Source organism: Dreissena polymorpha, chromosome 4 (assembly GCF_020536995.1).
Source record: "Dreissena polymorpha isolate Duluth1 chromosome 4, UMN_Dpol_1.0, whole genome shotgun sequence".
NCBI lineage: Eukaryota > Metazoa > Mollusca > Bivalvia > Myida > Dreissenidae > Dreissena > Dreissena polymorpha.
Window position 1 is genome coordinate 119,034,984 of NC_068358.1, and position 21,281 is coordinate 119,056,264.

The 21,281-nt window shown below is 38.0% G+C and overlaps 1 protein-coding gene across 2 annotated transcripts in view; it reads left to right on the forward strand.

Moving 5' to 3' along the window:
• Positions 1 to 21,281, forward strand: part of LOC127880156 (OTU domain-containing protein 4-like) — a 183,025-nt gene that overhangs the window by 43,306 nt on the left and 118,438 nt on the right. For both annotated transcript variants that reach the window (XM_052427389.1, XM_052427390.1), the window contains exons 4-5: positions 5,754 to 5,826; positions 7,843 to 7,924. In XM_052427389.1, the coding sequence (XP_052283349.1) occupies positions 5,754 to 5,826; positions 7,843 to 7,924 (155 nt within the window). The remainder of the gene's footprint in view (positions 1 to 5,753; positions 5,827 to 7,842; positions 7,925 to 21,281) is intronic.

Sequence of the window (21,281 nt, forward strand, 5' to 3'; positions counted from 1 at the left end):
CGGGGCATTTTTCTCTTATATATATATAGTGAAAACATGTGAACACTCTAGAAGTCACATTTTTGGCCCAATTTTCATGAAATTTGGTCAGAACATTTGTTTCCTTTATATGAGAGTTGAGTTCGAAAATGGTTCCAGTCAGTTAAAAAACATGGCTGCTGGGGGGGGGGGGCATTTTTCCTGATTTGGCTATAGAGAAACCTTGTAAACACTCTAGAAGTCACAATTTTTGCCCAATCATCATGAAAATTGGTCAAAACATTGTTTTTATTGATATCTGGGATGAGTTCGAAAGTGGTCCAGATCAGTGAAAAAACATGGCCGCCAGTGGGCGGGGCATTTTTCACTATATGTATATTGTGAAAACATGTGAACACTCTAGAAGTCACATTTTTGGCCCAATTTGCATGAAATTTGGTCAGAACGTTTCCTTGATATGATAGTTGAGTTCGAAAATGGTTCCGGTCAGTTTAATAACATGGCTGCCGGGGGGTGGGGGCAGTTTTCCTCATTTGGCTATATAAAAATCTTGTAAACACTCTAGAAGTCACAATTTTTGCCCAATCATCATGAAAGTTGGTCAAAATATTAGTTTTATTGATATCTTGGACGAGTTTGAAAATGGTCCAGATTGGTTAAAAAAACATGGCCGCCAGTGGGCGGGGCATTTTTCTCTATATGTATTTAGTGAAACATGAACACTCTAGAAGTCACATTTTTGGCCCAATTTTCATGAAATTTGGTCAGAACATTTGTTTCCTTGATATGAGAGTTGAGTTCGAAAATGGTTCTGGTCAGTTGAATAACATGGCTGGTGGGGGGGGGGGGGGGTTGCAGTTTTCTTATATTTATATATAGTAAAAAAAGCTTGTGAACACTCTAGAAATCACATGTTTTTCCCAATCATCATGAAACTCGGTAAAAAGATTGGTTTTATATATATCACATAATTAATGCCGTAATTATTGCCCTTAGATTGTCCAAATTTTCATTATGTTATACAAAATCCTTGTAAACACTCTAGAGGTCACAATTTTGTTTCAGATTTTATGAATCTTGGTCATAATATTTATTTTTGTAAGCAAAGTTTGATGTTTGGTAAGGAGGGGTCAACTTAAAATATAGTTCACCAGGTCAAATCTTACAAAAAAAACAAACACTCCATATACCAGAGTTTTGGTTAAATAATGATGAAACTTGACCAGGATGTTTGTCTGGACAATATCTAGGTCAAGTTTGATGTTTGGTAAAGATTGAATGAACAGACTCCTCTCAGGTGAGCGAACTAGGGCCATCTTGGCCCTCTTGTTTAGATATTCAGCTGATTTAATTTTATGCCCCCCTTTGAAGAAGAGGGGGTGTATTGTTTTGCACATGTCGGACGGTCCGTTTGCCGGTGGGTCTGTCCGTCCGTCGGTCCGTCCACCAGATGATTTCCGGATGATAACTTAAGAACGCTTAGACCTAGGATCATGAAACTTCATAGGTTCATTGATAATGACTGGCAGATGGCCCCTATTCATTTTCAGGTCACTAGGTCCAAGGTCAAGTTCACAGTGACTCGAAATAGTAAAATGGTTTCCAGATGATAACTCAAGAATGCTTAAGCCTAGGGTCGTGAAACTTAACAGGTACATTGATCACGACTGGCAGATGACCCCTATTTATTTTCAGGTCACTAGGTCAAAGGTCAAGGTCACAGTGACTCGAAATAGTAAAATGGTTTCCGGATGATAACTCAAGAATGCTTTCGCCTAGGATCATGAGACTTCATAGGTACATTGATCATGACTAGCAGATGACCTCAATTAATTTTCAGGTCACTTGGTCAAAGGTCAAGGTCACAGTGACTCGAAAAAGTAAAATGGTTTCCTGATAACTCAAGAATAATTAGGCCTAGGATCATGATACTTCATAGGTACATTGATCATGACTGGCAGATGATGTTCAGGTTACTAGGTCAAAGGTCAAGGTCACAGTGACAAAAAATGAATTCACACAATGGCTGCCGCTACAACTGACAGCCCATATCAGGGCATACATGTTTTAAAAACAGCCCTTGTTTTATGTGTGAGTCTATCCACAAAGTGCAAAATCTTAACACAATGAAACTCAATCTTCATCTGTAAGTGTGAGTTTCATTGCGGTAAGATTTTGTTATGGGCCTTGGACTGGTCCATTGATTTTTGATGAGCCTTAGACTTGCACATTTTCTCCATAATAACTGTTTTCCATAGATTTTTTAAGCAACGCTTTCAGATATTGAGCTGATTGTTAACCAGGTTTTCCGAAGGAAAAAACTGGTTATTAGATTGGCGAATGCGGGCGGGCTGGCTGTCGGGCTGGCGGGCGGGCGGAACAAGCTTGTCCTGGCCATAACTATGTCATTCATTGTGAGATTTTAAAATCATTTGGCACATTTGTTCACCATCATAGGACGGTGTGTCGCACGAAAGAATCACGTCAATATCTCCAATGTCAAGGTCGCCACGACTAAAAATATATATTTTTTTAAAACAAACTTACAAAGGGGGTTAATTTTGTTTGTTTGTTCATTTCAAAAGTTCAGTTTGAGTTTTCTCCCTTTATCAGATTGTTTTTTCACAATGAAAACCTGGTTTTGTGACAATTTTGTCCCTTGTTTTGTATGTGCACATGTTAGTCTACATGACCTACGGATTAAGTGTGAAATTCCGGTCCATTGATTTAAGTATGTTGAAGTTGGAATTTACAATTTTCTCCAAGATAGCTGCTGAATGGAGCTTCAATTAGTGCAGTTGGGGTTATTGTGTTTAGATTGCTTCCAGATATTTACCTGTTTTTTGTGTGTGAGTCAACGTGCATGATTAAAAGAGAAAGTTCAAGTTGTGCTTAGTCCATTTAGTTTTTGCAAAGTTGTGGTGAGCTTTTGTGATCGCCTTTTGTCCGCTGTGCGTCGTCAACATTTTGCCATGTGAACACTCTAGAGGCCACATTTATTGTTTGATCTTCATGAAACTTGGTCAGAAAATCTGTCCCATTGATACCTCGACTGAGTTTGAAACTGGGTTATGATGGGTCAAAAACTACGTCACTAGGTCAAAACATAGAAAAACCTTGTGAACACTGTAGAAGTTTGATGCCAAATCTTGATGTAACTTTGTCAAAATATTTGACTAAATGATATGTTTGTTGAGTTCAAAAATGGTTTGGATTCGTTGAAAAACATGACCGCCAGGGGGGGGGCAGTATTCCTTATATGGCTATAGAGAAACCTTGTGAACACTCTAGAAGTCACAATTTTTGCCCAATCATCATGAAACTTGGTGGAAACATTGGTTTCATTGATATCTCAGACGAGTTTGAAAATGGTCCAGATCGGTTAAAAACATGGCCGCCAGGGGGCGGGGATGTTTTCTCTATATGCATATTGTGAAAATATGTGAACACTCTAGAAGTCACATTTTTGGTCTAATCTTCATGAAATTTGGTCAGAACAAGTGTTTTCTGGATATGACGGTTGAGTTCGAAAATGGTTACGTTTTCTTGATAAACATGGCTGCCAAGGGGTGGGGCATTTTTCCTTATATGGCTATAGTAAAATCTTGTTAACACTTTAGAGGCAACATTTATCGTCTGATCTTCATGAAACTTAGTCAGAAAATTCATCCCAATAATATCTTGGACGAGTTTGAAAATGATGCCGGTTGGTTGAAAAACATGGCGGCCAGAGGGCGGGGCATTTTACCTTATATGGCTATTATACAAATGTAGTAAAATCATGTTAACACTCTCAGAGTCCACATTTATTTTCCGATTTTCATGAAATTTGCTCAGAGGATTTTTTCAAATGATATCTTGGATGAGTTCAAAAATGGTAACGTTTGCTTGAAAAACATGGCTGCCAAGGGGCGGGGCATTTTTCCTTATATGGCTATAGTAAAATCTTGTTAACACTCTAGAGGCCACATTTTATAATTGTCCAATCTTCATGAAATTTTGTCAGAAGATTCAACCCAATAATATCTTGGACGAGTTTGAAAATGATGCCGGTTGGTTGAAAAACATGGCTGGCAGGGGGCAGGGCATTTTACCTTATAGGGCTATAGTAAAACCTTGTAAACAATCTAGAGTCAACATTTATTTTCTGATCTTCATGAAACTTGCTCAGAAGATTTTTTCCAATGATATCATGGACGAGTTTAAAAAATGGTAACTTTTGCTTGAAAAACATGGCTGCCAAGGGGCGGGGCATTATTCCTTATATGGCTACAGTAAAATTTTGTTAACACTCTAAAGGCCACATTTATTGTCCAATCTTCATGAAACTTGGTCAGAAAATTTGTCCCAATAATATCTTGGATGAGTTTGAAAATGGTAACTTTTGCTTGAAAAACATGGCTGTCAAGGGGCGGGGCATTTTTCCTTATATGGCTATATATGGCTGTAGTAATATCTTGTTAACACTCTAGAGGCCACATTTATTGTCCAATCTTCATGAAACTAGGTCAAAAGAGTCATCCCAATAATATCTTGGAAGAGTTTATAATGATGCCCTTTGGTTGAAAAAAATGGCCGCCAGGGGGCGGGGCATTTTCCCTTATATGGCTTTAGTTAAACCTTGTTAACACTCTAGAGGCCACATTTATTGTCCATTCTTCATGAAACTTGGTCAGATGATTAGTCTCAATGAGATCTTGGATGAGTTCGAAAACAATTATGTTTGCTTGAAAAACATGGCTTCCAAGGGGCGGTCTTCATGATACTTGGTCAGAAGATTTGTCCCAATAATATCTTGTTATCTCAGGTGAGCAACTTTGGGCCTTTCAAGCCCTCTTGTTTTTGATGTGTGAGTGAACCTTCATGACTTACTTACTGTCAATTGCCCATAAGTTTATCAAATATTAATTTTCAGTAACTTTGTAATGATGTTATCAATGGGGATAAAGCTATTGTGTGACTTCAAAATGCACTTTGGGGTATTGTGTTTCACAAACACACCTCTTGTTAATAATTATGTCCCTTAAATGATATTCAAAACTATATTTGGTTTGCGCTGTTCTAACGCTTTTATGGATCAATTTATAATCAGAATAATAAGCATTAGCAGAACTGACAGGCCAGAAAATCATGCATGTATGTGATCAAATGCTTACAGCAGTTATTATATGGGCATTTTGTTCTGTGAGCTTTCATTATCTAAACCTCTAAAAATAAGTCCTTTCAATAATTTGTTTTTGGTTTGTTACAATTAAGTATTAAGATAAACATGCTGCCTAAAATACATAGTATAGTCAACAAAAAAGAACAACGTGTTTTAAATAAAAATGTGAATGTTTTGCAATCAAAGAAGCATTACATACAAAAAGATTGTATTGATTCATGAAACAGTTTCTTGAGTAAAAAATATATTTGTAGAGGAACTACCCCCCCCCCCCCATATTAGTACACTCACCCTTAAAAATGCCTTGTTATCCCCCGCCATCGCCAGAGGGATATTGTTTTGGCGTTGTCCGTCCTTCCGTCCGTCTCTCCGTCTGTCCGGAGCAATATCTTGGAAGTGCTTTGGCGGATTTCATTGAAACTTGGTTTTAGTATATATATGGATAAGGGGATGATGCACGCCAAATGGCATTGTACACCATCTGTTAATAACAGAGTTATGGCCCTTTGTATCTTGAAAAAATGCTTTTTTGAATGTCAAATATAATATTTTTGTGTCCAGAAGCATATTGGCGGGGGATATCCATTCAATAATTTGCTTGTTTTTGCAGAAAAGACTTTCTCATCTATGAGTCTGTAGGACAGCCACCAGTGCCTGGGTCCTTCAACAACTTTGAGGCAAAGGTGCTGCCATTTTTTGTTGTTGATAGAATGTTATTTAAAAAACAGTATGCCAGTCATATTGCAGCAGTAAGTTAACTTTTGAGCACTTGTTAGGGTTAGGTGATTCATCAATTCTTTGTGCATATACTTACATCAGTAACTCATACTTGAACTTCTTACCTTCTTGAAGCATAGCTTTGGTTAGAATGGCCTTAGAAATAGTTGTATGACTGATTGCTGCACACATTATGTGGCCAGGCTGGGAATCGAATTCACCATCCATTATCTGTAGTCAAGCACTGCACCAACTGCTATCTGGCGCGGTCAAACAAAGCTGCCTGTAAAGTAAGACTCAAAACACATTAAATTTACTAATAGAGATATGAACTCTGAAAAACATTAAACTCTGTCAAAGAGAAATTGAGGGCACTATCCTCAGATATCTTGACCAAAGTAGATAATTCATATGCAGATTGTGTTTAACCTAGATAGACCATCACTGCTTCTCTAACAACTCTTGTTATCCCCACGCTTTTTGAAAAGTGTGGGGATATTGTGGTTATCTCCGTCTTCTGTCTGTCCGTCTGTCCTGGCCACTATCTCCTCCTACACTATAAGCACTAGAACCATGAAACTTACACACATGGCAGCTATGAGCATATGTGCGACCCTGCACTATTTGGAATTTTGATCCGACCCCTGGGTCAAAAGTTATGGGGGTTGGGGTGGGGCTGGGTCAGAGATTTTCACTCATTTTTAGCTCGACTATTATATATGAAACATATATAGTGCTGCTATCCTACTCACCCCGGCGTTGCCGTTCCCGTTAGCATTAGCGTGCAAATGTTAAAGTTTGCGTACTACCCCCAAATATTTCCTATGTCCTTTGACATATTGCTTTTATATTTGGCATACTTCTTAACCAACATGACCACAATCTATAAACAAGAGCAGACAACTGTATCAAGCATTTTGACAGAATTATGGCTCCTTTTATTCTTAAAATATGCATATTATTGATAAATCTATGTTAAAGTTTGCATACCACCTCAAATATTCTCTATTTCCTTTGACATATTGCTTTCATATTTTGCATACTTCTTTACCAACATGATCCCAATCTTTAAACAAGAGCAGACAATTGTATTAAGCATTTTGACAGAATTATGGCCCCTTTTATACTTAGATAATTAAACATTTTGCTTAAATTGCCGTAACTTCTTTATCTATGATCACATTTGATTCATACTTTGACAAAACAACACTTACCTGACATACCACAATGCACTCCACCCAAACCATCCCCCATGCCCCACCCCAGAATCTCCCCCCCCCCCCCCCCCAAAAAAAAAATATTTATTTTTCCTTATTTTTGAAAGATCATCTATTAAATGACCACACACACACATTATATCCCCCCCCCCATCCTCTCCTTGATGGCTTACGTTATACTGTCAAGTACTCGAATAGTCCTCTGACAGCTCTTGTTTTTTGTTATTTTACAGTAACTATTTCATTCCTACACAGATTTACTTGAAATTGATACTGAACATCTCTTATGACAATACGGTCAATCTCAACTATGCATGGCCCCATTACCAACCCTGGGGCGCCCCCGCTCACATAGACCACGCCCACCCAAAATTGCATTTTGCTATAACTTCTTCATTTCTACACCGATTTACTTCAAATTGATACTGAACCTCTTTTATGACAATACGGTCAATCTCAACTATGCATGGCCCCATTACCAACACTGGGGGGCCCCCGCCCACATAGACCAAGCCCAAACAAAATTGCCTTTTACTATAACTTCTTTATTTCTACACCGATTTATGTCAAATTTATACTGAACGAGATGTTCATAAGAGATTTATGACAATACGGTCGATCTCAACTATGCATGGCCCCATTACCAACCCTGGGGTGCCCCCTGGGTCAAACATGCAGCGTGGGGATACGCATCGGCCTCTTCCCTGCCATTTCTAGTTAATAATGTTTCCCTGAAATAATAACTATCATGAATGTTACCCACAGATTCTTCTCTGCCGAGTGAGTGAGAACCAGCTTGACTCTGTCTACAAGATGTCCTTCCAGCAACATGCTGCTATTTGTCAATGTGAGCTACCTTAATCAAATGTTAAGAAGCCATTTGGCAGAAACCCTCAAGAAAAGCAAATTATTTTTGTGCTTTTAATATTCCATTATTTATTTGTTTGCATTGCAAAAGCGTGGTTTATATGAACGTTGCTTTGCAGGGCTGTCCATTTTCTAATTTTGATGGAATTGAGTTTGCTAAGGTCTGAATCAAAATTCTCTCTTAAAGCCCCACAGACACTTAAAATCTACACAAATTTCGTAAAATATTTCGAAAAATAAAGTGAACACATGAAAAATCAGTTTGCCTTATAGCAATAGCCAAAATTTCAAGACCAGATGTGGTCTGGTAACAAATATTTAACGACATACAAATTGCTAGTTTTTATTAGTGAGGCAAGAGGTATTGTCATAGCCTGCTCGTCGTCCGCCGTCCTTTAAAAAAAAAAAAAAAAAAAAAATCTGACAAGCTTTCGCAGCCGAGTGTGGCACCCGTTATGCGGTGCTCTTGTTTTATGTGTGACAATATATGCCATGTTAATGACAGTCCCACGACGATAACCGAACATTTACGAGCAAAAGCGAGACTGGCTTCAGGCATTGTGGGAAGCACAATGTTGTTTTCATGAGCAGCCCTTCTAATATATTCTGTAGTATATTCTTTTCTCGGACACTTATAATCTTAATTTGGATGAAACTTGATATGCAGCATACATTTAGGGTGGACAAAGGCACACTTGTCAGCTCATAATGGTCCAACTATTTTTATGCCCCCCTTCGAAGAAGAGGGGGTATATTGTTTTGCACATGTCGGTCCGTCTGTCCGTCCACCAGATGGTTTCCGGATGATAACTCAAGAACCCTTAGGCCTAGGATCATGAAACTTCATAGGTACATTGATCATGACTGGCAGATGACCCCTATTGATTTTGAGGTCACTAGGTTAAAGGTCAAGGTCACAGTGACTTGTTCTTGGATGCAGTTTAGGACCACATATGCAGATTATATTATGTACTGGTGTCATGGGGTCTGTCCACCAGATGGTTTCAGGATGATAACTCAAGAATGCTTACGCCTAGGATCATGAAACTTCATAGGTACATTGATCATGACTGGCAGATGATCACTATTGATTTTGAGGTCACTATGTCAAAGGTCAAGGTCACAGTGAATAGTTCTTGGATGCAGTTTAGGACCACATTTGCAGATTATATTATGTACTGATGTCATGGGGTCTATCTACCAGGGCTAGCGCTGTCCCTAAATTTCTTTGAGTCAACCAGTTTTTATGCCCCCCTTCGAAGAAGAGGGGGTATATTGTTTTGCTCATGTCGGTCCGTCTGTCCATCCACAGGAAGGTTTCCGGATGATAATTCAAGAACGCTTAGGCCTAGGATCATGAAACTTCATAGGTACATTGATCATGACTGTCACATGACCCCTATTGATTTTCAGGTCACTAGGTCAAAGGTCAAGGTCACAGTGACAAAAAACATATTCACACAAAGGCTGCCACTACAACTGACAACCCATATGGGGGGCATGCATGTTTTAAAAACAGCCCTTGTTCAGGAAGGTATTGCCCTTTGATTATTGTCCCCTACCGGTTTCACCAGAGGGGACTTCTGGTTTGCGCTCTATCTGTCTCTCAGTCACACTTTTCTGGATCCTGCGTTAACTTTCAAAGTTCTTAATATTTTTTCATGAAACTTGAAAAATAGGTAGATAGCAATATGGATATTATGCACGTCATTTCATTTTGTTCCTACGTTTAAAATTCTGGTTGCTATGGCAACAAATAGACTAGAAATACTGCTGAAAATGGTGGTTTTCTAGATCCTGCGATAACTTGAAAAGTTCTTAATGTTTTTTCATGAAACTTGAAACATGGATAGATGGCAATATGGACATTATGCACGTCATTTCAGTTTTGTTCCTACGTCAAAAATTCTGGTCGCTATGGCAACAAATAAAAAAAATAAAAAATTCTGACAATGGTGGAATTTCTGACAATGGTGGAGCCGGTAAGGGGATATATTGCTTGGCAATAGTCTTGTTAATATGTACTTTTTAAATGGATTTTTTCTTTCCATGCAAGATCACAGTAAGCAATAATCTGAATTTCATGAGCTTTTTATGCTTTTTAGCTCACCTGATTGCTCAGGTGAGCTTTTGTGATCGGTCTTTGTCCGTCGTCCGTCCGTCCTTTAACATTTGTTCGTAAACACTCCAGAGCCACTTTTCTTGTCCAATCTTCATGAAACTAATGGTCAGAAGCTTTGTCCCAATGAAATCTTGGTCAAGTTCGAAACTGGGTCGTGTTGGGTCAGAAAGTCACATTTCATGCCCAATCTTCATGTAACTTTGTCAAAATGTTTGTCTAAATGAAATGTTGGTTGAGTTCAAAATTGGTTCCGGTCCATTGAAAAACATGGCCGCCAGTGGGCGCGGCAGTTGTTCTTATTTGGCTATAGAGAAACCTTGTTAACACTCTTAGTCACAATTTTTGCCCAATCATCATAAAACTTGGTGGAAACATTGGTTTTATTGATATCTCGGATGAGTTCGAAAATGGTCCAGATTGATGAAAAAACATGGCTACAGGGGGCGGGGCAGTTTTCTCTATATGCATATAGTGAAAACATGTGAACTCTCTAGAAGTCACATTTTTGGTCCAAACTTCATGAAATTTGGTCAGAACATATGTTTTCTGGATATGACGGTCGAGTTCGAAAATGGTTCGGATCGGTAAAAGCATGGCCGCCAGGGGGGGGGGGTCATTTTCCTTATATTTATATAGTTAAAAAAGCTTGTAAACACTCTAGAAGTCACATTTTTTGCCTAATCATCATACAAAATTTTCTTAACATCAATTTTATAGATATCTCGGACGAGTTCGAAAATGGTCATAATTGGTGGAAAAACATGGCCGCAAGGGTGTGGGGAAGTTTTCTCTATATGTATATAGTGAAAACATGTGAACAGTCTTATGTTAAAGAAAGATAACCTGTACATACTTTCTAATACCGGTAGTTAACTTCCATGTTAAAACCTTGTTAACACTCTAGAGGCCACATTTATTGTCCAATCTTCATGCAATTTGGTCAGAAGAATGGTCTCAATGATATCTTGGATGAGTTTGAAAATGGTTACATTTGCTTGAAAAACATGGCTGCCAAGGGGCGGGGCATTTTTCCTTATATGGCTATAGTAAAACCTTGTTAACACTCTAGAGGCCACATTTATTTTCCGATCTTCATGAAACTTGGTCAGAAGATTTGTCCCAATGATATCTTGGATAAGTTCGAAAATGGTTTGGGTTGCTTTAAAAACATGGCCACCAGGGGGCGGGGCATTTTTTCTTATATGACTATATATTGCTTTAGTAAAACCTTATTAACACTCTAGAGGCCACATTTATTGTCCGATCATCATAAAACTTGGTCAGACGATTTGTCCCAACGATATCATGGATGAGTTCGAAAATGGTTCCGGTTGGTGGAAAAACATGGCCGCCAAGGGGGCGATGCATTTTAAGCTCGACTATTATATATGAAATATATATAGTGGAGCTATCCTACTCACCCCGGCGTTTCCGTTTCCGTTAGCGTTAGTGTTAGCGTTAGCGTGCATATGATAAAGTTTTCGTACTACCCCGATTATTTTCATTGTTCTTTGACAAATTGCTTGCATTTTTTGCATATTTGTTTACCAACATGACCTCCACCTATAAACAAGAGCAGACAACTCTATCAAGCATTTTGTCATAATTATGGCCCCTTTTCCACTTAGAATATGCAACAAATGTTAAAGTTTTCGTACTACCCCAATTAATTTCATTTTCCATTGACATATTGCTTTCATATTTTGCATACTTGTTTACCAACATCACCCCAACCTATAAATAAGAGCAGACAACTCTATCAAGCATTTTGTCATAATTATTGCCCCTTTTATACTTAGAATATGCAAATTATTGATAAATCTATGTTAAAGTTTGCGTACTACCCCAAATATTTCCTATATCCTTTGACATATTGCTTTTATATGTTGCATACTTGTTTACCAACATGACCCCAACCTATAAACAAGAGCAGACCACTGTATCAAGCATTTTGACATAATAATGGCCCCTTTTACACTTAGATAATTGAACATTTTGCTTATTACACTTAGATAATTGAACATTTTGCTTAAATTGCCATAACATCTTTATTTATGATCACATTTTATTATTACTTTGACAAAACAACACTTACCTGAATACCACAATGGATTCCACCTAAACAATACCCCACGCTCCTACCTAGAATCCCTTCCCCCCCCCCCCCCCCCCCCCCAACCTTACCCCCTCCCATAATTGTTTTTAGCTCACCTGAGCGATAGCTCGGGGTGAGCTATTGTGATCACTCAGCGTCCGGGGTCCGTCCGTCTGTCTGTAAACAATTTGTAAACATCTTCTTCTACTAAACCATTGATCCAATTTCAACTAAATTTCATGTGGAGCATCCCTAGGTCATGGGACAAAAGAATTGTTAAAAAAAATTTGATCACATAACCAAGATGGCCGCCATGACCATATAGGGTAAAAACCTTAAAAAATCTTCTTGTAAGAAACCGCTCATCAGATTTTCAAAAAAATTCACAGGGATGACCTTTGAAGGCTCCCCTGAAAAAGTTGTTCAAAGAAATTTGATTCGTCAAAAAACATGGCCGCAGGAGCTCGTTGAACTTTGCATGTTTATTCGTTTTTGCCTATTTTGTGAAAACTTTCAAAAATCTTCCACATTTTTTGTCCGATCCTTTCCAAATTTGCACAGTGTCTTTATATCAATGAGGACACGAACCCTACAAAAAATGAGCATTATTGGTCCATGAAGTACAGAATTACCTCCCCTTGAATTGAGAAAATGGTGTTTATGCAATAAAGTCCAAATTTTTCATCCAATTCTTTCCAAACTTGTTTATATATCAGATTAAAGAGAATAAAATTTTCTTTATTATGGTTTTTCTTTCATGAAAATCCATAAAGGATAAGTGTTATTAATCGTTGCTTAATTAATGAACAATGCGAATTATCGGTATTGATTTTTTTCCTGACATGCCGTCCCAGATATTAACCGCTTTCAGCTGTAGACTGTGCATCAATACATCGCCGTGTTATTGACCTGAAAAATTCATACGCAGTCGGCATTAACACTGGTCATCGAGACAAATTACTGATGTGAAAACAAATCGTACATCGTAGAGGATTAAATAAACAATTACATCTGATTAAAGATTAAAGATTGCTGCCGATTTAAATCAATTTGAGTACTTTTTACGTATATTTGATGCCGAATGGGAAGCTGTGTTTAGACTTAAGTTGAGAAAAATGGCAACGAGATACTTGCCTGTTGGTAGCTAAAGAAACTTCAGCGTACAGTTTATAATGGGTGGCCATTCCCAGCTGTAGTCTTCGGGCGGGTAGTGAACTGGTTGAGAAAAGTGGAAGCTTGTGGAAAAGCGGTTTGAGAAGTTTGTAAGAAAACCCTGAATTATCAGTCTTGTGGGAAGAAGGCATTGCGTCTCCACGCAGAGGGCCCTTATCACATAAAGAATATAAGAACCATCAAGACCAACCAGGTAGGGTTTTTATTTTTTTAAACTAACACCCCGAATTTGGTCGTATTTTCTGTTGCTAAAGTTTACTGTTTAGGTTGTTTTGCATAAAAAATCGGCAAGATAGATCTAGCAAATTTGCCAAATTTTTTATTAATAACGTATGATTCATTGATTGTGAGCTTTTAAAACATTTTGACCTTTGAATAATGCATAAATCAGGAAAAGAATTTTAACAGTAATTGAAAATACGATCAAATACGCCATTTTTGCTGACTGGGACAGGTCTTTTTTAGTTAAATAAAATGTTTTATTGTCCCCAACATATGAGCCCAGCAGCAAGAAATGTTTTTTTTTTACTTTTTGTAAAACAAATATGGGCAACCTACCGTAATCCAAATTCGCCGACACCTTAATTCGACGATGTTCTATTTTTATCGATTAAATGGATGATTATTGTCTTGAAATCATTTCAAAGTAATACAGCCGAGTTTAAAATTATTATTTTGTGCTATTAAACATTCATTATTTCTTAAATTATTTGCTAAAAATTGCTTCATGTAACCGTTACATCGTCAAATTTGGGTCACACCAGGATACAATTATTTAGCATTCAAACAACGATTGGGATAAAAACTAGGGGAACCCATGCTGAAATTTTCAATTTTAACTGTTTAGCAGAAGCCACCATACCCAATTTTCTTAGGTGTATGTGGAGGCTTCTGGCAGCATGATTCTGTGAATATAAATGGGGACATTTGATTCTGCATTTATTAAACATGTATTATTGACTTTTTTAAAGAATGTGTGAACATTTGTAACCACTGTTACAGGTTTTATCTGGTTCTTCAAAAGCAACACCTGCAGTCGAGTCCATGCCAGACAGTGGGTGCATGTGAATGAATTGCCTTTTGACTAAGTTTTGTGTGTTCCTTATCAAATACATGAAGATTTTTAAATATATGTGTATGTTGTTTTTTTGAGAAAATAGAATCACCAGAACAGGTACAGGCACCCTTTAAATGTGTCGAATCCAGGAGCTTCTGGTGGCCTCTGGCCCCCTTGTCCCCTGGACCCACCGAGGGCCCTGCGGCCCCCTGGCCCCCAGCTTTAAGTTCAGGATTTTCAAAATATCCAACTTTGACCCCTGCAAATGCTTTGCTAAAACTTTGGCTACAGTTTCTAAAATTTGGCTACACAAAATTCCATTTGGCTAAAATGTTGGCCACAGAAATTTTTGGGCAAGAGGAGCCCTGTTTGGATTGTATTTGGGTCATCTGGGGTCAGCAACTAGGCACTAGGTCAAATAATAGAAAAACCTTGTGTAGACTATAGAGGTCACAGTTTTCATCAGATTTTATTGAAATATAGTCAGATTGTTTGTCTTGTTAAAATCTGGATTGGGATTGACTTTGGGTCATCTAGGGTCAAAAACTAGGTCAGATTAAAAAAAACAACTTTTGTAGACAGTAGAGGTCACAGTTTTCATTAAATCTTTATGAAATTTGGCCAGAATATTAATCTTGATGAAATCTGGGTTGGGATTGTATTAGGGTCATCTGGGGTCAAAAACTAGGTCAAATCATAGAAAAACTTTGTGAAGACAATAGAGGTCATAGTTTTCATATGATCTTAATGAAATATGGTCAGAATGTTTATCTTGATAATATCTGATTTTGGATCGTATATGGGTCATCTGGGGTCAAAAATTAGGTCACCGGGCAAATTCTAGTAAAACCTTGTGTAGATGAAAGAGGTCACAGTTTTCATCACGTCTTAATGAAATTTTGTCAGAATGTATTAATTAATAAAATTTGGCTTGGGATTGTATATGGGTCTAATAAAATTTAAGTTCATGAAGCAAGGTTAGTCAGGTGAGCGATTCAGGGCCATCATGGCCCTCTTGTTTTGTTGTTGTAAACATCATATAATAAATTACCACACCCCACATTATACCCCCCTCTCATCTCCCCCTACCCCCCCCATATTTTTTATGTCCCCCACTATAGTAGTGGGGGACATATTGTTTTTGCCCTGTCTGTTGGTTGGTTGGTTGGTCTGTTGGTCTGCTGGTTGGTCTGTTTGCGCCAACTTTAACATTTTGCAATAACTTTTGCTATATTGAATATAGCAACTTGATATTTGGCATGCATGTGTATCTCATGGAGCTGCACATTTTGAGTGGTGAAAGGTCAAGGTCATCCTTCAAGGTCAGAGGTCAAATATATGTGACCAAAATCGCTCATTTTATGAATACTTTTGCAATATTAAAGATAGCAACTTGATATTTGGCATGCATGTGTATCTCATGGAGCTGCACATTTTGAGTGGTGAAAGGTCAAGGTCAAGGTCATCCTTCAAGGTCAGAGGTCAAATATGTGGCCCAAATCACTTATTTTATAAATACTTCTGCATTATTGAAGATAGCAACTTGATATTTGGCATGCATGTGCATCTCATGGAGCTGCACATTTGGGTGGTGAAAGGTCAAGGTCATCCTTCAAGGTCAGAGGTCAAATATATGTGGCCCAAATCGCTTATTTTATGAATACTTTTGCAATATTGAAGATAGCAACTTGATATTTGGAATGCATGTGTATCTCATGGAGCTGCACATTTTGAGTGGTGAAAGGTTAAGGTCATCCTTCACAAGGTCAAGGTCATCCTTCAAGGTCAAACGTTATATAGGGGGACATTGTGTTTCACAAACGCATCTTGTTTTTTCCTTTTTTTATTTTTTAAAGATTGTCTAATAAATGACCACACCCCACATTGTACACCCTCTCAACCCCCCCCCCCACCCCCCAAATTTTTTTTTTTTTTTCCTTTTTTTAGCTCGCCTGATTGCTGAGGTGAGCTTTTGTGACCGGTCTTTGTCCGTCGTATGTCCGTTCCATCCGTTAACATTGGCTTGTAAACACTCTAGAGGCCACATTTCTTGTCCCATCTTCATGAAACTTGGTCAGAAGCTTTGTCCCAATGAAATTTCGGCCGATTTCGAAACTGGGTTTTGCCGGGTCAAAAACTAGGTCACTAGGTCAAAAAAAAGAAAAACCTTGTAAACACTGTAGAAGTCACATTTTATGCCAAATCTTCATGTAACTTTGTCGAAATGTCAAGCACTCGAATAGTCGAGCGCGCTGTCCTCTGACAGCTCTTGAAAGCTCACCTGATTGCTCAGGTGAGCTTTTGTGACTGGTCTTTGTTGGTCGTCTGTCCGTCCGTCCATTAACATTTGTTCGTAAACACTCCAGAGGGCACATTCCTTTTCCGATCTTCGTGAAACTTGGTCAGAAGCTTTGTCCCAATGATATCTCGGTCGAGTTTGAAACTGGGTCCTGCCGGGTCAAAAACTAGGTCACTAGGTCAAAAAAAGAAAAACCTTGTAAACACTGTGAAAGTCAAATTTCATGCCCAAATTCATGAAACTTCGTAAAAATGTTTGTCTTAATGATATGTTTGTTGAGTTTAAAAGTAGTTCTGGTCCGTTGAAAAACATGGCTGCCAGTGGGCGGGGCAGTTTTCCTTATTTGGCTATAGAGATACCTTGTAAACCCTCTAGAGGCCACATTTTTTGTCCGATCTTCATGAAACTTGGTCAGAACATTTGTCCCAATGATATCTCGATCGGGTTCCAAACTGGGTCATGCGGGGTTAAAAACTAGGTCACTAGGTCAAAAAAAAGAAAAACCTTGTAAACACTGTAGAAGTCACATTTCATGCCCAATCTTCATGTAACTTTGTCAAAATGTTTGTCTTAATGATATGTTGGTTGAGTTCAAAAGTGGTTCTGGTCCGTTGAAAAACATTGCCTGCCAGTGGGCGGTGCAGTTTTTTTTCTTATTTGGCTATAGAGAAACCTTGTGAACACACTAGAAGTCACAATTTTTGCCCAATCATCATGCAAGTTGGTCAAAACATTGGTTTTATTGATTTCTCGGACGAGTTCGAAAATGGTCCAGATCGGTGAAAATATGGCCGCCAGTGGGCGGGGCATTTTTCTCTATATGTATATAGTGAAAACATGTGAACACTCTAGAAGTCACATTTTTGGCCCAATTTTCATGAAATTTGGTCAGATCATTTGTTTCCTTGATATGAGAGTTGAGTTCAAAAATGGTTCCAGTCAATTGAATAACATGGCTGCTGGGGGCAGTTTTCTTATATTTATATAGTAAAAAAAGCTTGTGAACACTCTAGAAGTCACACTTTTTACCCAATCATCATGAAACTTGGTGAAAAGATTGGTTTTATATATATCTCAGATGAGTTCGCAAATGGTCTCGTTCGGTCAAAAAATATGGCCGCCAGGGGGGTGGTGGGGCAGTTTTCCTTATGTGACTAGAGAGAAACCTTGTGATCGAACACTATAGAAGTCACATTTTTTGCCTCATAATCATCGTGAAACTTAGTCAATACATTGGTTTTATTGATATCTCAGACAAGTTGGTAAATGGCTCAGATCGGTGAAACACACTTTTTAGCTCACCTGATTGCTCAGGTGAGGTTTTAGGATTGGTCTTTGTGCCGCCGTCCGTCCGTCCACATTTGGTTTGTAAACACTCTAGCATTCACACTTCTCAAGCATTCTGTATGAAAGTTGCTGAAAGATCTCATTCAAGTTTGATAATGAGCAAAATCACATAATTAATGCCATAATTATTGCCCTTTGATTCTCCAAATTTTCATTATATTATACAAAATCCTTGTAAACACTCTAGAGGTCACAATTTTGTTTCAGATTTTATGAATCTTGGTCAAAATATTTGTTTTTTTAAGCAAAGTTTGATGTTTGGTAAGGGGGGTCAACTCAAAATATAGTTCACCAGGTCAAATCCTACAAAAACAAAAACACTCCATATGCCAGAGTTTTGGTTCAAATATTGATGAAACTTGACCAGGATGTCTGGACAATATCTAGGTCAAGTTTGACATTCGGTAAAGATTGAATGAACCAACTCCTCTCAGGTGAGCTGACTAGGGCTATCTTGGCCCTCTTGTTCTTTTAGGCTTAAGAAATGCATGTTGTTAGGTTGTTTTGCAATGTTGATTTTTCATGTAGTTATTGCAGTTATAATAATTCCTTTCCATGTTAGACTGTTATGACCCACATTTTATTAACCAGGTTTTTAACCAAGTTTTCTGATGAAAAAAACTGGTTATTAGATTGGCGAATGTCGGCGGTGGGGGGGGGGGGACAAGCTTGTCCGGGCCATAACTTTGTCGTTCATTGTGAGATTTTAATATCATTTGGCACATTTGTACACCATTATTGGACAGTGTGTCATGCGAAAGAATTACGTCAATATCTCCAAGGTCAAGGTCACACTATTAAGTTCAAAGGTCAAAAATGTCCATAAATGAGCTTGCTTGGGCCATAACTATGTTGTTCATTGTGAGATTTTAAAATCATTTGGCACATATGTTCACCATCATTGGATGGTGTGTCATGCGAAAGAATTACGTTGATATCTCCAAGGTCAAGGTTGCCATGACTAAAAATAGATTGATTTTGAAACAATGGGGGTATCTTAAACTATGTACAATCAGTTACAATGCACATTTTGAGTTGTCTCCCTTTATCAGACTTTTTGAGGATGCTGAAACAGCAGCGTCCAAGGTTTGATAACCAGTAAAAAAAATCTTCACAATGGCAACCTATGTAAAAGACCGAGCCAGTCCGATTGAGATAACTCGATTTTTCAGTTACTTCCCTTTGGATTCGCCACTGCGTAGGAGATTGCTTGTTGATTTTCATTGAGTTGTCGTTCGTGTTGATAAAGGTAAATATTAATAGAACAGCATATCCTGGGGAAACAGATTCAATAAGTGTATCAGAACGTTAATTTCAAAATAGTAATTTTACATCCATTTTATTTTTATGGACCAATGAAACAACTATATATTTTCTCTATTTTGTTTGATATTTGTTCTCGATTAAGTAAATAAATTGCAAATAAAAACATGTAAAATTAACTTTTTACGCGATCACAAAACTAAAGAATGCGAACGATTTCGAACCTGCAAATTGTAAACGCTGCACTGCTATGATGTATATAGATAAAACAACATTTCTTTATGTAATTCTCCGTCCCGCTAGCGCAGTGGTAAGGACGTTTGCTTTTTCACCTTTACGACACCGGTTCGATTCCCGCTCCAGGCGCAATGTTATATTTTGTATGTTTTGTGGTCACCATTCCTGACAGTTGTTTTTTTCCGGAAAATCTCATCCCCCCCCCCCCCCCCCCCCGCAGCATTTGACCATATAAAAAATTAAAAAGTATTTCAGTACAAAACAAATAGCTGGAAATTGCAGCTATCATTAAAAATTCGTCCCAACAGTCGTCAATCTAATCTTATTAGGTAAGAGTGCTGGACACACTCCGGGTCCCAACATTATGCAGCCTCAGCGCGGACGTAACTCATTACCTTGGAAAAACACAAATACACACACTGGGGGCAGCCTAGGCGCGTATAGACTCAAACAAGGCAACAAACTCAAGTGCGGGCACAATCATTTAAAATTGACATATTGAATACGATATTCTAACAGAAATTACACAACCACCTAAGTGTACATACCATGTTTGATATTTCGTTCGATTGTACGATTTCAGCATATACATGTATAAGGTCATTTTGCTATTAGTTAACGGGGCGAACTCGGATAGTCAAGTGCTCATACGATTGAGCTTACATGGTCCGGCTATGTGCTCATACCTACTTTCGAGAATCATCATGAATGTATTGCCATACTTAATGAACAAGAATGTGACCCGCCTCCCAGTTTCGCTCAATGGGTCAAGTTACCCACGGGTACTACTTCCCCGTACCCCTAAACTTTTTTTCGTACCAAAAATGTTTCGTACGCAATTTTTTTTCGTACGCAATTTTTTTTCGTACCCAAATTTTGTATCGCACCCAACATACACAATTGTGGTGATATAGATAAACTTAAATTGATGTTTTATATCCATCCTCTTCAAAAGCATCGTCACACCAGTACTGCCAGTACTTTGATTTCCAAATTGAAATCAAGGTCGCCACGAGTAAAAATAGAATTTGAAACAAGGGGGTAACAATGCACATTTTGAATTGTCTCACTTTATCAGACTTTGTTGTAAATTAAAAAACCTAGTTTTGTGACAATTTTGTCCCTTGTTACATTTCAAATGCAGCATACTGTTTGGGGGACATGAGAATGTTTTATGGTTGTTCCACTGAAATTATTTTTAGCTCATCTATTTTTTGAAAAAAAATTATGAGCTATTGTCATCACCTTGGCGTCGGCGTCCAGTTAAGTTTTGCCTTTAGGTCCCCTTTATCATAAAGTATCAATGCTATTGCATTCAAACTTGGTACACTTACTTACTATCATACAGGCAAAGTTAGATGGCTTGCATTTTGACAGAATTATGTGCCCTTTTTATCCTTAGAAAATAGAAAATTTTGGTTAAGTTTTGGGGTGAGGTCCATTTTATTCCTTAAGTATCAAAGCTATTGCTTTCATTACTTACTAACTATCATAAGGGGACTGTGCAGGCAAAGTTATGTAACTCTGACTGGCATTTTGACTGAATTATGGGCCATATATACTTGAAAATTTGGTTAAGTTTTGTGTTTGGTCCACTTTACCCCTAAAGTATCATAGATATTGCTTTCATACTTGGAACACTCACAAACTATCATAAGGGGACAGTAAAGGACAAGTTGCATTACTCTGGTTGTCATTTTTATGGAATTATGGCCCTTTTTTTTACTTAGTAACTTTGAATATA